This window comes from Amphibalanus amphitrite, unplaced genomic scaffold, assembly GCF_019059575.1.
Source record: "Amphibalanus amphitrite isolate SeventyFive unplaced genomic scaffold, NRLGWU_Aamphi_draft 001325F_arrow, whole genome shotgun sequence".
Classification (NCBI taxonomy): domain Eukaryota; kingdom Metazoa; phylum Arthropoda; class Thecostraca; order Balanomorpha; family Balanidae; genus Amphibalanus; species Amphibalanus amphitrite.
The window spans coordinates 101,882-118,767 of NW_024882818.1; the positions used below are offsets into that span (position 1 = coordinate 101,882).

At 52.7% G+C, this 16,886-nt stretch overlaps 2 protein-coding genes across 2 annotated transcripts in view; one reads left to right on the forward strand and one right to left on the reverse strand.

Moving 5' to 3' along the window:
• Positions 1-4,421, forward strand: part of LOC122372171 (kin of IRRE-like protein 3) — a 45,979-nt gene extending 41,558 nt beyond the window's left edge. The window contains exon 8 of the mRNA XM_043349065.1: positions 2,997-4,421. Coding sequence (XP_043205000.1) covers positions 2,997-3,409 — 413 coding nt within the window. The 3' untranslated portion in view covers positions 3,410-4,421. The remainder of the gene's footprint in view (positions 1-2,996) is intronic.
• Positions 4,422-5,211: 790 nt separating this feature from the next.
• The window catches only part of LOC122372169 (methyltransferase-like protein 25), a 32,944-nt gene continuing 21,269 nt past the window's right edge, over positions 5,212-16,886 (reverse strand). Inside the window, exon 7 of the mRNA XM_043349061.1 lies at positions 5,212-6,337. Coding sequence (XP_043204996.1) covers positions 6,107-6,337 — 231 coding nt within the window. The 3' untranslated portion in view covers positions 5,212-6,106. The remainder of the gene's footprint in view (positions 6,338-16,886) is intronic.

Consider the following 16,886-nt stretch of genomic DNA (forward strand, 5'->3'; position numbering starts at 1 on the left):
AATACGGGGCCAGCCACGTTCGCCGACCAAAACCCACCCAGCGAAATGGCCGCGGACAGATCTCCTTTGATCTCTCGACACGATCGGGCTCATTGGGCTGATTGAAGAAAAATGACAGAGACGAGTGCTGCGTCTGTAATACCGGCGCCTCCCAAACGGCATACCGCCGCCAACGGGAAGGATTCTGGCCTCTACAACGCTCGTTACCATGGCGATCCGTCGCCGCTGGACGGACCAGCACCGCGAGGACCGATTTAACCCTCTTGACGACACGTCCGCACGTGGCCCCGTCTGAGACGGCCTCGTGTAGCCACTCAGTGCGCGTTCCCCAGCCTGGCTAGCGCCCAGCTCTCTCAGCCCGTCCCACCGGTCGTAGCTCACCCTCTGAATGAGCCGCCTGATTGCCGCCTGGCGCTCCTTTGAGGCGTGCCAGGGACCGTCTCGGCGGCGCCGCCTCTCCCTTCCAGAGCGGCGTCCAACCGCCTAAATCAGCGTCCGAGCGCCTACATCAGCCGCGGACACGGATACACCGTCCGGACCGCTGTGATTTAGCTGCTCTCGGCTGCAGCTCCGGGTCTCAGCTCGTCTGGCTCTCACCAGCTGACTGGGATGCTCAGTAACTAGGGCTGCCCAGTAACTAGGCCGGGCGGACTGGGGGCGGCGGCTCGGAGGGTGTTTTTGTATGCAGATGCGTGCCGCCCCACACGGTTTGTTTGTTTGTGTTTGTCGGCAGAGCGGCGCGAATGACGTGATGTGGCGTCACGTCACGGTCGCTGAGCGCGGGGGAGGGGTGACGGAAGGGGGGAGGGTGCCGTTACCACAGACAGGCAGTTCCGCCCCCAGAGCGGGCGGTTCCGCCCCGCTTTACCAACAAACACTTCCCGGTTCTGAATGGCCGCACCAAGCGAGTCATGGGCTTTACGCTGCCTACAGCTGTTGTCAATGAGAAGGTTTCGCCGGGACGAACCTTGCGAGATAGCTTTTGCAGCTTGAGAGCTCCGGGAACGGACATTCTCAACCTATTTGAGAGTACGAGTTGCCTGCGTAACAGGTCGGTCGGAGCAAACTTCTTAGCAGATTGCAAATTCCCCCATTTAATCCAGCATTTTGGGCAAACTCGTAATGAATAGATGTGCCAAACTGATACAGAGTGTTTAATTATAATCACTGCTGATGTACTGACGCTAGTTCTCACGCTCTAGTTCGCCAAACCGCACAATTCATTGCATTTTATTTTACGGAGCGTTGACATCTCTGTCGCCGATCCGTCATTTTTACAACCACTCAACTAAATTGTCCAAGTAAGGTCAAACGTAAAAGCGTCACAAGATTCAGAAACAATTTTAGCAGAAACTTAATCTCCTCTGGCACACTCCGTGCTGTGGTTACCATAGCAACCCGTCATCACTCTTCTCGCTGCGCACTTACAACCGAACATGTTTGTCCTTACCGCCAATCGGCACGGATGCACATAGTGTTCGACCAAGTGTTTGCTTCCCTGTCAACACAGCGAACGATTAATCGCCGCAAGTGACACGGCGTTTACACAAATCGAACTCAGCACCCGCAGGCCGACTAATAAATTACCGAACGGTGATGGTATAGGGGAATCATGTAACCCGAAGCTGTGCTGAGTACCCACAGGGTATACAGATGTGTTTGTCTAGTGTCAAACAGTGACGAATATGTCATACAAATAGCGCCGATCTATGTTTGCGTAACTGCTCAGCACCACATATCGCTCATCGCCACTTGTCGGTAACTGAACTCGGGTCCTATGTTACACTGTGTCTATTGTTATAAACGACAGTGTGGGTTTCCTTATCCGCTGTCGGAATGGGACAGCCGCGACCATCGACTGCAGAGCTATTGATGAGTCGCGGGCGGGCACTTGGACTACTGATTGGAACCATAAATACGACCGCTGCACAATGGAAAACTCTGCTGCTGGTCCAGAAATTCGCAATAGTGGGGGGATGGTTCAATAAGCAATGAGAGGGCGGTTTGATGGCAACGCGCGGCGGAAAGATGGCACCTAGGACGGAACGACAATCAATGCATTTTACGGTATTTGTGCGAGTGCAGACTCATCCTCCAGGATTATTTCGCTGCCTCGCTCGGGAAGTCGCCGATAGTTCCACCTCGTGCTAAAAGGCGGACCAATATTGGTCACCTGCCCGCCTATAGAGCCGGCTTTACTGGGCTCAATTAGGCTGTCGCCAAAGCCATCGGCACCGGACCCAACTTGGAATTGGATCACACCGCGGGGATATATTAAACGGCAGGTGCGAACAAGCACCAATAACGCTGATCCAACAAAAATGCCTCGGCTAATTGGGTCGTTTTTCGAAAGTTCAGTGCCAATTTAGCTAGTCATGGGCAGAGTACCAGACTTATTATGGGGGTTTATTGTCGCAAGAACGTTTGCCGAAGTGGTTTGGTCGTGTTAAATGAGTTCTGGCCGTCCTCAATGTGATCTAGTTGCCGCTAAACCCGAGTCCTTCGACTCTGTTTTAATTTACGTAATATTTATTCACATACTGACGAAATAAAAGCCTCGGACTAAGAACCCATGGCATGACTTCGCTGGCAGTCACCCCCCCCCCCCCCGATGTTATAGCCAACTCCGTCACCTGATGTTGCGATGTTAACTCAACCCCTTCAAGCAGCCGACAACTCTCTCTGACACGTTAACCCGGTTTACATATCATATTTGACGAGGCTCTAGCTCGTTAATTTGGCGATAATTTCGATGCAGTGGTCTTCAAATATTTAGAGGGGATCATTTTGTAAATTGTTCAGCACCATTGCAATGGTGATAAAAGATGCCATGGCATAAAAGATGCCAATGTTGCAAAAGATGCCATGGCATCTTTTGCAACATCACGGACGGAGATATAAGCTTGCAACAAACCCTATGTAAACCCGTCTATTTTCCCCCAAGTTAGCCCCTGTCACCCTCCCTCTGACCCTCTCCCCCCTCTCTTCTCTCACAGGCCGTCCGATGGTGACCAACATCACCGTACTGGGGGAGGCGGTGCTGGGCCAGCCGGCCTCCCTGGTGGCCTCGTTCTGCTCCGACCCGCCACCCACCTCCCTGCTGTGGGCCGTCGGACAGCTGGCCGTCCGGCCCGGTCACCGCTCCGACCTGGCCACCGCCGACAACTACACTGACGGCGCCCAGAACAGCTGCTTCGAGTGGAGACTGCAGATAGCGGCCCTGAGACCCGAGCTCGCCGGACCGGTTACAGTGCTGGTGGTGAACGCCCTGGGGGCAGACCAGCTGACCCGACCTCTGGACGTCAGTCGGCCCAGTCACGTGACATTTAGTGGTGTGGCGGCACTGGCGGTGCCCCAGGTCACGTGGGTGGCTCTGGTGTGGGTTGGGGTCGCGGTGAGACTGTCCTGATAAAGCGGGTGATGTACTGATGGGTGAGCGAGTGATGTAAGGAAAGTGTATGCAAATTGATAGTGATTTGAGATCAAACGGCGGTTTGGACGCCCACTGCTTCCGTGTTGGAGTCGGAGTCGGACTCCGTGGACTCGTTGGACTCTGCTGAACTCTGGTGAACTATGACTTTGTTGTTTGAACTGTGGACCACTGCTCTCTGCTATTTCCTAGCGAACTGAACAGAGACCTACCGAACTCCAGCGAACTCTATTGGACTGGACTCTAGTGGAATCTGGCGGACTGCTGCTCTCTGCTGGACTTTGAGGACTCCACCGACCTCTACTTAACTCCAGCAAGCTAAACTGGACTCTACTGCTGGATTCCAGCGGATCCTTTGGAATTTTTCTGGCTGCCGGCCTCCGTTCAACTCCAGTAACGGTGTCGTGAGTCGTGTCTCGCTACCAGGTGCAACTAATAATTCGGTATTTCTTGAAGCACTGGCTGCTCTAGCAGACTCGATGGTTCAGCTAGTGTTCCACCACGGAGTCCAGAGCTGGAGGAATCCGGAGTTGAACTTGCCTGTTTGAGGAAACTGACACCAGTCGCACACGATTCCACACAGCGGAATCTGGAATCTCATCGATGCCAATAGACGCCAACGGACTCTGGTAGTTTGACCGGACTCCCGTTGACTTTTGAGAGGATTCCAGAGGACTACTGTCGAGTTGTGTGAAATCCCGTGGATTCATAGAAGCTCGGCGGGCCGTCGCGCCGCCGCTGCCGCTTTTTATTGTGTGCTATTGTTACTGCTCAAGTTGTTGATTTGTCGCGCGCGGCGCAGCGCGGCCGGCCGTCGGTCGGTGTCCGTCCTGAGCGCTGAGCGACGCCGGCAGGGGCGCCTGTTTGTGTGTCTGTGTGCGGGCGTGGCGTGGCGTGGTCTCCAGCTGTGGAGAGCGGCGCCGCGGCGGCGGACCTGGCTGTGGCGCTTTGTAACTCATCCGAAATGTCTCAATAAATGTGTCTATACATCGTACTGCGATGCCAGCACTACGTAGAAGGTAGGACATGTGTTGTTGTTACTGACTGTTACTGGGCTTAGATGGATATATAGGGTGTTATATAAAAGGGAATAGAGATTCACTAGTGCCACCTAGACAACAGACGATCGATACTAGCCACTGGCTTGGTCAGAGCGACGCTGCTTGGTCGCCCCTTAACGGCTCCCAGACTGAAAGTCTCAGGTTCAAAACCAACCTCTCGTCAGGCTCTCCTTTTAAGCCAACTGTGTTTGTTCACGGCAAACGCGACGGCGCCCGAATTATCTCGTCGCCCACACAGGAGAGGTAACTATTGGCCGTCCTAAGGCAGGCTTTCAGGCAGCGCCCATTGACGAACGACGGAACGGGAGCGCTGAAAGAGCGCAGCAACAACAGGCATTATCAGCGCGAGATGTCGAATGCTCATCGGCACGTTAGCGAGGACGGCTGATGGACGGTTTTTACCGAGTGGCAGACGGCGCCCAGATGTAAATTTGTGAAGTTCTTGTGAGTGAAATAGAATGACTAGGATGGACCAATCATCAAATTATGTAGCGAAATCAGAGGAAGATTTACGAGGGTGCAATAGGAAGTGGAACCAGCTCGCCGACAAGAAACTGCACACTATACAGTGCATCAGTTTCTTCTAATCTAAGCTATAGTATGGATCAACCTTGCCTCGAGCTAATCACACAGTAAGTTATCCTCTCTCTCATGGGCGCCTGTAGCATCACAATGTCGGAACAGCCTCTCTCCCAAACGAAGCGGGACAAAAAGCAGTCGGCAGACATCCCTTTAATTCACGGTAACAAATGACAAACGAACATAACCACAAGAAGATGATGTATTGCGTTTCGCCTCAGTATAAAAACCTCTCGTAATAACGCATCCCGCCGGCATGAAACAAAAACGGTCTGCGATCCGGTGGGGCCTAACAGCGCGGCCTAATCATCACAGAGTGCCCTTCACGGTGCCTGAAGGTCTGGACAAAACGTCATTCAGTGACGTCACCATATGAAAGGACGCAGCAACAACAGACATTATCAGCGCGAGATGTCGAATGCTCATCGGCGCATTAGCGAGGACTATGACGGACAGTTTTTACCGAGTGGCAGACGGCGACGAGATGTTAACACGTGCTAATGTATGACGTCATCCTCCATCACAAGGCCTGAGAGTGGTTCCTATAGCCACAGGGCCGCCGAAAATGGGAGGAGAGGAGGGATATGACTGATGATGACGCGACCAATGGCCGACCGCTCCATATAGTGCAGTGACCCGCTCATGGAAATAGAGAGCAAGAACCCCCGACGGATCGAGGTGATCGGAGCATAGCAGAGGCCAGAGGTTAGCAGATAGAGCAGAGGGCAGTGTGAGGGATCAGAAGAGGCTATCGAAGGTCAGAACGGGTTCGAGTGGTTCAATAAAGATCAAGACGAAAATAGAGAGCACTTCAAATATTGGCAATAAAGAAAGAGCAGCGAGTGGTCAATATCGATCAGAATCGCAAAGGTCAACATAGTTTAAAGTAATCACCAAATGGCGAATGTCTAAATCGGAAAACACAAGTACGAGCTAAAAGATTGAGACTACATAGTGGTCGAGCCTTTACCGGCGCAGGAGAACTGAACTGCGTTAAAGTGTAGAAGTCTAAGAGAGTCGCTAGAGTCTGGATTCGTCACGTTTGCGCCGTCCTCGCCTCCACAGTCACTGTCGTGGGTTCAGCACTATCCGCTGAGTCGCTACAGCCCACCGTTGAGTCAGCACTGACCGCTGTGGGTTCTTTCCCACCCTTCCCGTGACTCTTCTCGTCCACCGCGCCGCTCCGTTTTGTAGCGATGAGGGCGTAACAGCGAGGTGAGGTGACTGGGTCAAATAGTTGCACGAGGTGAGCCGCCTCGATAGAATCCTGTGGGACAGATGGGAAATACAGTCAGTCACCGGCGAGTCTTAGACACAAGTTTAAATTAAATGCATAAGCACAAAGAGGCAGGTATTTCCAGTCATGTGGACTGGACGAGAAATAACGCCAGACACAGGCGCCGATAGAATAAATGAACAGACAGAACATAGGAAAAAGCAAACGTTACCAGTCCCGCGCGACTTCGATAGGACAGGAAACACAGTCACAGCGTTTCACAGAAATAGCTAGGAGACAGTGCGAATCTGCGGACAGGATAAATGAGAAGACATGTGACAGTGAGTCAGTCAGACGGATACTGTCCTGTCACAGTCAGATAGGGTAAGACAGACCACTATCAGTCAGACTGACAGGTGACAGGGACAGATTGTGTGGACGCCTCATTTCATTCAGAACAGTAGTGCTACACACCAAAAACAATACATGCAAGCGTCCGTTCCTCTGGAATAAAACCGTGACTGGGTGCCGTTTACAGATAGGTCAGAGGGTCCATCAAACAATGACACAACGCGACGACATAGGAATAGCTGCGACGACCGAATATCACTCAACACGTAAGTCCTCAAGAGAGGTGACGATAAACAAACAATCGCCACCCTCTATCCCGTGACGGTAATACCATCCCTGCCACCGCCGTCACCGCCGGACCGTCATTAGTCACCATTGGCGCCGCCGTCACCGGCCGTCATCATCCGTCATCAGAACGTCATCATCCGTCACCGGAGCGTCATCAGCCGCCATCAGATCGTCATTGGCCGCGCCGTCAGCGGCAAAGTGGTGCAATCGACGCGTCAGCCGCGTCCTCGGCGACCGGCACCAGTGGGTAGGTCACGGTTGATGGGTCGGTGGGTTGGTGGGTCGGTAGGTCGGTCAGTCGGTCGGTCGTCCGGTCGGTGGGTTGGTCGGTCGGTGGTTCGGTGGGTCGGTGGGTAAGTCACGGTGGGTAGGTCACGGTCGGTGGGTCCGTGGGTCAGTCGGTCGATGGGTCAGGGTCGTTCGTTGACCGGTCAGCCACTACACTACCTAGGCTGAGGACGACCGCAGTCAGCAATGACAATACGACCCCAGAGGCCACCCCATGAGGACCTCCGGTCTGCAGAGGCCGTCTCAGAGCCGTGTCAGGCCAGCGCGGTGACAGGGTAAATAGACGCCGCCGCCATCGCTCAGCACTAATACGGCGCGGACAGACGGCGACGAGGCGCCCAACAAAAGAAGAAAAGGGTGCGGCTGGTGGCTGTTGTCATGAACGGCAGCGACGCCGGCGTCGGTAGCATCGAACACGCTAACCGGCGGCGGGGGGGGGGGGGGGCAGATCAAAAAACGGAAAGACAAAAAGTAAAGACCTCCTGCGATGCCCTTCAAAACCGCTCAACCATGAGCCGATGCTTGGTTGATGCTTCGAATTGTCAACTATTGATCACAGTTCGAAAGTTTCCAAACCGAGTTTGAACAACTCCATCAATTTATATGCTAACGAGCTTCCGTCGTAAAATAGACGCACCCCACCAACTGGAAACCAAATAGTCACGGATTCATCATCGTCCTTTTAAAGTTATCGCACCACTGCCACACCGCTACTGCACCGCCACTTAATCACCGCTTACTGATACCACATCGCTACATGCTGCAACATTACCACACCGCTTCTGTATCGCTACTGTATCGCCAGACGGCACTTACCGCTCGAAACCCGAACCACCCAATCACCCTTCCCTCCCCAACCTGCTCTGCAGCCTCCCGCCGCTATCTCATCCCCGGGGGCTGCCGGAGCGGCGTGCAAAATCACCCTACCACCCCGAGGAGCCACCGGGCTAACCCGAACCGCCGTAATCTGCGGCGCCCGCGGCACCCGCGGCCGACCGAGGCAGCCGATAGTCGTCAGAGTCATTACCGAAAGGCGTGGTCTTATCTGCCTCCAGTGGCTCTCGGACGGATAACGCCAGCCCCAGAGGCTGGAGGGAATCGCAGTCCGGCGAGCTAAGCCCCGACAACTTGCGCAGCGATTGCAGAAAGTTTGGGATGTTTGCCGGTTATCCCTAATAAACAGCCTCACAGGGCGAATTTACGGCCGATAGGCGTGTCTTGATGATTGGGTGGTGGGGGAACTCTTTTGGTTCGCATGCCAGCAACCTTACGGCCAAATGATGCCGATAAAAGGTAACGGCTCATCGCAGAGAGCACTAAAACAGCCACTCAACATCTAACAAAGCCACCCGGCGTCACAAACAACTCGGCTCCACAACCTCACGGCGGTTGGGGCCGGGAGTTACAAATGTCACTCGTTTCTCCGGAGCATTGTCACCGCGGCGACCATTTCAGCTCGGCCATCAAACATCTTCCTCTCCTCCCTCCCCACCCCGGTCCGACTCAGGGACCGCTGGGTGCCGCAGTTCATCCCCGCTCGCGCCAGACCTGCACGCCGCGCCGGTCGGGCGAGCGACATGCAGCATTCAGGGGGCTCTCGCCCCGCTACAGAGTTCGAGGAAGGCAGCGCCCCACCCAGAAATCCGCCGGCAAGCAGCGATCAATGGTTTAGTTGGGGTTTAGACTGGTCGGGAAGGTGGAAGTTCGGGGAGAAAGTGGCCCCAATTCGGGAAGAATGTTGTTGGCGGTTAGGGGAGATAATATGTGGTCTAGTGATGAACCAAAAAATGGTACTTGTTCAAGGCTCTGGAATGGTGTTGAAACGCTCGGTGAGCCATCATCAACATAACATATTCCAGAACATTATTAAGTCTGATCGGCATTGCAACACTACACCCGACTGGCCTTGGTTAAGCTTTCATAACGGTCCTTTTCCAAACGACACCAATTTGTATGCATGTCCCCGACCGTAACAAGACCACGTTCCGACGGTTTGTGCTCTGCCGTCCGGCAGAAGCAGCCATTTGAATGTGTGTCTTAGCATGAATACAAGCCCAGCAGTCTCTTTGTAGCCTGGCAAAAGTCAGCGCTTCCATGAAACTCATTAATGCGGGATGCGGTGCTTGTCTCGCCGACTGAATTCCAATGATATTCAGCTGAGTCTGGTCACTGCGGTCAGCATCATCCAGCGAGACAGGACCATCTCAAAACCTGTTTTCGAAAAAAATGGGCAGCGACAAGGCCAATCTATGCCGGACCCCATCAGGGATAGACACCCAAGGAAAACAAATAAAACCCACGACCGAAATTGCCAAAATTAGTAAAAAAAAAAATTGATACCCGAATAAGTCATCCAGATTCCTTGATTTAGCTGTCATATTTCTTTGGAGGTGAGCTATGGCTAGTTTGAGCATAATTATGAATATTATGATGGTAGAAAATGACCTTATGCTCATGATACAATGAAATGATATTAAAATAAGTCCAAAAAGTATTATGATATATTTCGACTTGCGTCGTCTTCAGAATGTACATTTTCAGAATTGTCGACGAGCAAATTCAAATCCTTTCAAAATAGCGTGCAACATTTTTGTGAGATCTCTGGCTAACAAATTACAGTCAGGTCATACCTATAATAAATTTTAACAGCGTACAATACAATGAATACAATATCACTGAATAATAATTGGATAAATATTGTCAATGCTACACAATACCTAAAAGTAACACAGGCATATGTTATTTGTGCAGCACGCCAAACTCGCGAAAATGCATAACCTATGCAGAGTGATTGACAGGATAAGATGCATTCATACACTTAATTACACATGTTTCAGGTGCGTACAACTAATACATACACACAGCAGAGTAAACATGACACCAGTGTAGAGCTCGCTGAGGTGGTGTACGAGTGGGGGGGGGGGACGCTGTCAACTGCGTCTACCCTAAATCAAATTAGTACAAATGGCGATGAAAGACGCACCTAACAAGTACAAGTACTTCAGGTGAGACAAATAAACCAATAGAGACATGCTGACAAAAAAGAGGACGGAAGGCCAAGCATAGAACATTGCCTATGTGGGAGTGTAGGGAGGGGGATGGAGAAGGGGCCAGGATGAGGTTTGTGTGTTTAGGCATGGTTTTTGGTTTCTTATTTCAACAGATTCTGCTATTTTCAGATCAGCCACATCTTTACATACTCTCTCTATGCTAATTTTGAATGAGGATGACGATATACTACATGATGGGTGGTTGAGGTTGACATGGTCTCCGAGAGGGGTGTTTTTGGTCTTGTTTTTAGCATCCCGTAGATGCTCATTAAATCTTTCGCGGACTCTCCTTTTTGATTCACCTATGTACACAGCGGGTTTCTCATCACACAGGTTACATGTGATTTTATATACAACATTTTTTGTATGACAGCGGCTACGAAGGCCTGCTTCACAGGTGTGACATCTCTTTGATCCAGCAGGGCACGGAGGACTTTCGAGACCGAAACTGAGAAACGGGAGACAGAAAAGGCCCGAAACTAGCTCTGGATCTCTCCTTTCATTCACCATGTGAAATAGCACTATCACACTTTCCAGTGTTGCCTGCGTCCAAAGCCCAGTCATCGAACATCACCCCCACTAAAACTATCACACCCGCCAGTAATCACCACAACAGTCACACACGAGAGCCCACCAGTGACGAGGTTTCCCTGTCATCGCATCACCCATCGCCTGTTGCGGGGGCGGGGCGACGACACAATGCCAGTCCGCGCTCAATGCCATATCACCGACACCCATACACACACTCGGTGTGAGGGAAAGAGGGAGGAGAATACCAGAGACAGAGGAAGGAGGGCTCCGAAAGACAGAGGAAGGAGGGCTCCGAAAGACAGAGGAAGGAGGGTCTGAGAGACAGAGGGGCGAGGGCGGAGGATCCTAGAAACAGAAAGCGAATGGAGAGGGAAAGAGAGGCAGGAAGGATGTTGGCCGGAAGAGGGCGTCGATCGGCAAGGGGAGCGCAGAAAGCAGGAAGAGGCCAAACTAGGGGCTGTCGCGGTCAGGGGTGACTGAAAGCCGTGACCGATGGCGCTACTGGGGTGGGTGGAGGGCTCTGAGGAGGGACTGCTGGGGATGACATCGTCCCACCAGTCGTCTGCCCGGTCGTTCCGCCGGACCACCGCTCGATACGGCGGTCACATCCGCGGGGAACGAACGGTGATGGATGCTTTGTTTGTCGACCGCAGCGGCGCCAGACGAGTCGCCTCAGAAGAGAAGACAAAAAATCACCGAGTACTGCAGTCGAACTCGTAGTTTTATCAGTTTATTTTCTTCTCGCAAACGCATCTTTCTATTAAAAATCGTTTAAATGGTCATAAGAAGGATAAAATCAATAAAACCAATGTGCTTCAGAATGTCAAATAGCTTCAAAAGTTATCGTTTGGATAAGAACTTCAGTTCCTAAGATTCAAAGGAAGACCGCCAAAAGTTCAAAATGAGAATTAAAAGTGGGCAACAAGTAGGTAACGAGCTTAGTGATTAGATTCAACCCAATATCCGAGACACAGGCCATTTTGTCATTAGTCCCCGGACTCAAGTTTGATAAAAATCATACAGCCGCACCCCTTACAGCCAGCAGACGAGAACAGAAAATACTGAACTAACCGATCAAACTGGACAAGAGTTCACACATCTTTCATCAAACCCACTGAGACACAGCCTAGCACACCCCGGCCCACGACGGACCAGCTTCGCACTGCGGGACAAAAGCGGTGCTCGTCTGGCGCCGCACACTAACTTCTCGTCAAGTTAGCGCCGACCGGGCCCACAGGAGTGGAGGACAGTGATGGCTGCCGTCCGCCGGCGGTCGCAGAGGACCGTCCTGCGCCCGTAGGGCTGCGGTGATAACCAGGGGAAATAAATTCAACAGCTGGAAGAGAGGGCGAGTCGTAAAAGCGCATAGCTCATGTATTCAGTATTCTGCAAATGTAGGCGGTTCTTTTGAGGACATCGACAAGACGAAAGGAATGAAGCACTGAGACGGAACATAAATAAGCAACACGAACATAACTCAGCCTCGTTCACAGGGTAAAATCCAATCAGTTAGGAAATCGAGTTTTGCATGTTACTGCTATTCAAATGCCCCGAAAGCGTCTGTTTCCGACCGGTGCGTGGACAGTCTCCCAAAATCAGCGGCCTCGGCATTCTCCCGGCATCCACTTGTGTATACCACCAGCGGCGTCGGCATCTGGAGAGGCAGCTTCCTTCCGCGTCGCTTCAGCGCCACTTGGCCGGCAGGCCCTCCGTATGCAATATGCATGGAGTGATTAGCTGGGTAAGCTGTCCGCGCCCCGGTCTCAGGCCGTCGGTGCCGGCCCAACACTACCGTCCGCGCCGCGCGCACGCCGTAATTGTACCACATCAACGGCTGATGAGGCTGCGTCGTTAACGTCGCACGTCGCCGGCGGCGAGAGTGGCGCGGCAGGGGCGAATGAGCCGCACCGATTGAGCCAAAACAGGTCGTGTTTAAAGGCAGAATCGGTGCGACCAACGGGGCCCGCAGAAAGTTAGCGGCGACTGCTCGTGGAAACGACAAACGAAGCCAAATACAAACTTGCCGAGTCCAGCCGAGCAGAGCGGCGAGTCGACGAAACGATGGCGACATCGGAACTTGTGAGCTAACTGACGAACCAGAGCGCTAACCAAGCTAACAACGTGCCAGCGGCGGCGGCGGCGGCGGCGGACTAAGACACATCCCCAGCCGGTCCACCAGCTCACCCACGAGAGTCGGCCTCGGGGCCCAGCCGGCCGACACGACTCGGTGCGGCTCGGCACGCGGAGCGTGGTTGTGGATTCATGGGGCGTAGCGCTGCAGTCGGCGTATCGCGCGGCATCAGACCCGACAGAGGGCTGTTTGCATCCGATTACCGGCCGACAGACAAATCCAATGCATTCCAAATGGAGTCGGCAACGGCAGTCTCCATGGCCCCGGCGCCGAGCGGCAGTTTGTACAGACGAGACAGACACGACGCGGTAAGAAAACACGAGGCAGACAAGACACAGAACGAGACTGACATGGGGCGGTTAGAAAACACGAGGGAGACATGGTGCAGTTAGCATAGATGAGAAAGGCAGAGCGGTTAGGAATGATAGACCAGAGAATGGCGCAGTACAGACGAGACAAAAGTGGCGAACGATCCACACAGTAAGAGACAAACTTGGCGCCGGGTTTCTACATTGGTTCATCGCCCCAATCTCAGTGATCATCCCGTTGGATACATCCCGATTACATTGCCTAAATTGACGACCCCGTTCACGACTGGCGGAAATCTCACAGTTGCAAACCGCGCCGCCACCATTTGACTGTTCACTGGCCGCGCCCGACAGTTCAATAACTCGGAGCTTAATATTGATTGACCGCCGGCGCCGAATGACTTTTGGAAATGATTGGCAATCGCCCGACCCGTGGCCGACAGTTGATAAACTGTTGATTAAGTTCATCTGAAAGCTGACTAACGCCGTATCTGGGCCATTTGTATTGCGCTCGGCGGCCGGCCGGGCCGAGTTAGTAGATTATCACGCGTCATCTCAGGAGTTCCGGCTCCAGTTGACAGTCCGCGAGACAGCGCTGACGCATGGGCGGACACGGGACAACTTCTGAGCCGGGGCGCCGCCGCGGCGGACACCCCTGACACTAATCAGCGGGGCTCTAGCGCCGCTCAAACCCCCGTGTCACCACAATTCGGCGGCACCCGCGCGCCCGGACGACCACAGAGATTGATGGACGGGCCAAGTTGGCCGCTCCTGCCGCCGCCGACCGATCTCGGGCCTCTTATCTGGACGGACGGGACGGTGTCAAAGTTCTCCGGGGCAGGGACTTCGTCTGAGGACTCGGCGCGGCCGACTCACTGGAGCCGCGTGTGAGGGAGATAACGGGTGAGATTAGCGAGGGAGAGAGAGAGAGAGAGAGAGAGAGAGAGAGAGAGAGAGAGAGAGAGAGAGAGAGAGAGAGAGAGAGAGAGAGAGAGAGAGAGAGAGAGAGAGAGACCGCTCCTACGTCATCCACTTTAGATACAACACACTGATCGAAAGTAGCTGCCAGTTGAATTCCAACAAACGAACAGATCCAGCATCTCAGCTTCAACTGTAACTGCTTTCGCTCAACACAGCGCAGCAACGAACTCTTCTATTAGCTGCAGTCCTCGCCAGAACAAACAATTACACGTCCGAAGTGTCAGACTCGGATGGCCCTCGACGACAGCTCCTGTCAGTTGATGTTGATCATGAAGCGGCCAAATGGAGAACTCGTTCAGCGGCACAGTTTGGTACGAGTGTCTAGTGTTTTTAGAAGGCTCTGAGACAAGTCAGTTAGGGGGCGAGGCTTTTGGTTTTATGCTCTTCAGACTACCTGGCATCAGAAAGTCACCAGCATTTAGCATGCTCTCTAGGACTGTTGCTAGATGCGACAATTAAGTATTGACAGCGCCATAATTACAGTCACCAAAAAAGGCAGACACTCTACAATAAGTCTTCCTTGGTTCTGACGAAAATATGACAGAAGATCCCACTAGCTCAGGGTCTGAGCGCCGTTTTAGCATCAGAAACTGAATCCCCAGAGAACGAGATCGAACACTTCTCAGAAGCGACGCTGGACAAAATTCAATTACACAGAAGAGGCTGACGTTAGCCAACTACGCATCAGTCAGCAAGAGGCGCACGCCGGAGGCTGGATGAGACGTTTCCTCGCGGCAGAGCGCCGGAAAGCGTTGTGTGGCGTCGCCCCCTCCCCTCCCCCACCTGCCAGGTCCGGCTGGGTCACATCAGCCAGCGTCTCGGACCTGCCAGACGGAACAGACTGGTCACAGCGACAGACCACTCTGCCGGCCAACTTGCCGCCTAGTCTGCACTCTACGGGCCAGTCTGCACTCTGCGGGCTAGTCTGCCAAGCAGTCTGCCGCTGCCAGCCTGACGGCCAGTCTGCCGCTGCCAGTTTGCACTCTGCGGGCCAGTCTGTCGGCCAGTCTGTCGGCCAGTCTGTCGGCCAGTCTGTCGGCCAGTCTGCCGGCCGGTCTGCCGTTGACAGGCTGACGCGGTAATTCAGTGGAGGTCACACCGCCCGCGCCCAGCCGTCAGTTTACGGCCCGGAGCAGCTGCACAGAGCAGCAGTCAGCAGCAGCTACCGAATAATACCGCACTGCGAGGGGTGTTTTGGACGGGTCAAACGCGCCTCAAGCCAGCTATTACCGTGGGTAAAACGGTATAACAGGAACTGCATTGAAAACAGATTCAGGAAATTGAATAAGCGCGGTATCGGCAAGTTAATAACTTGCTGTCAAGATGAATAGAGATGCATGAAGATCAACTGTCTATCCCCGAGAGGCCTTGGAGTCAACATTCTTTGAAGTGTTTCAGTTTTAGGTTCCGGCGCATAGCGTGTGAAGTGGAGATAAGTTGCCAGAAAGAGTTCCCCTGTTCAAACTGAGAAACCTTCTGCGTAAGATCCGTATGAGTTTCTCCAGCAATGGCGAGGCGCCTAACAACTCGTCTGCACTCTGCAGTTAAACACCCTCCGACAGTCTCAGTGACACCCGGAAGTCCGACTCACCACCCGGACATCTCGTCCGATTACCGTCGTACGCGACACACACGCGACAGGCGGCGACACCGGCGTGACAATGTCACGGACATCGCGCTGACGACATCGAAAATTGGATCGTGTACGAGCCTGAATACCTTCGGTGGAAATGACATTGGACATGTGCTTATTGCATGCTCTTACATGGACACGGTAAATACTAAATGTGACCAATATAATAAAAAAAACGAAAAATGTCTTCAGACTGCGAGACATTAGCTTTATTCAGATGCATCACAAGGTAGCTCATTTCATTACATACCACGGTTCGAAAATAAGATTTGTGGCCCATAAAAAAGCCACCCAAATGTTAAAAACACCTTCAGCAGCCTACCATCGGTTCATCAAATGAGATTGGCTCATAGCGTTCCCGAATCAACTCGGCACAGATTGAGTAATTCACGCTCGCGTACCAGGTAATACTCCATCGTCCAATAGTGATTACCGCCACGTGAGCCTCAAGAGCACACCATTTACAGTAGTAGCGGCGGCGACGGCATATCCAACCACATCACATCATTATCAGCACCTGAAAACGGCCCTCGATCAAACCGTGGCAGTGGAGATTTACGGAGAATGGACTGCGCTGATTTCCCATCTGATCTGACGGACGATATTGGCTCTGTCCCGGGATTGGCGTTCAATTGATGACGGACCGAGCCGGGGTTATTGAGATGGTCGGATCACGAGGGGTCGGCCGACTTAGACTGTCCACCGCTCCGTGACATGGGACCGGGGCCGTGACCGAGCCGACCGATCAGACTCGGCCCTTTAGCGGCAGTCGTTATGGGCACATATTTCACGCTGCTCTCATGACTGGTTTGTTAAGGGCAACAGTTTCGGCGAACTGTGTGATTTTTGTTATAAGTTGAGCTGAAAGCTAATGTTGATGGCTTAATAGTTCAAAGTTTTCGCATAAATAGCAGAAAATAACCTGTAATCTGAGCATCAGAAATGCCAGCACTCTGTATATTCCTTTCAGGGGAACCGTTTCGCAACTTTTGTGCAATATACATATCAATATACAATATATATATACAATACAATATAC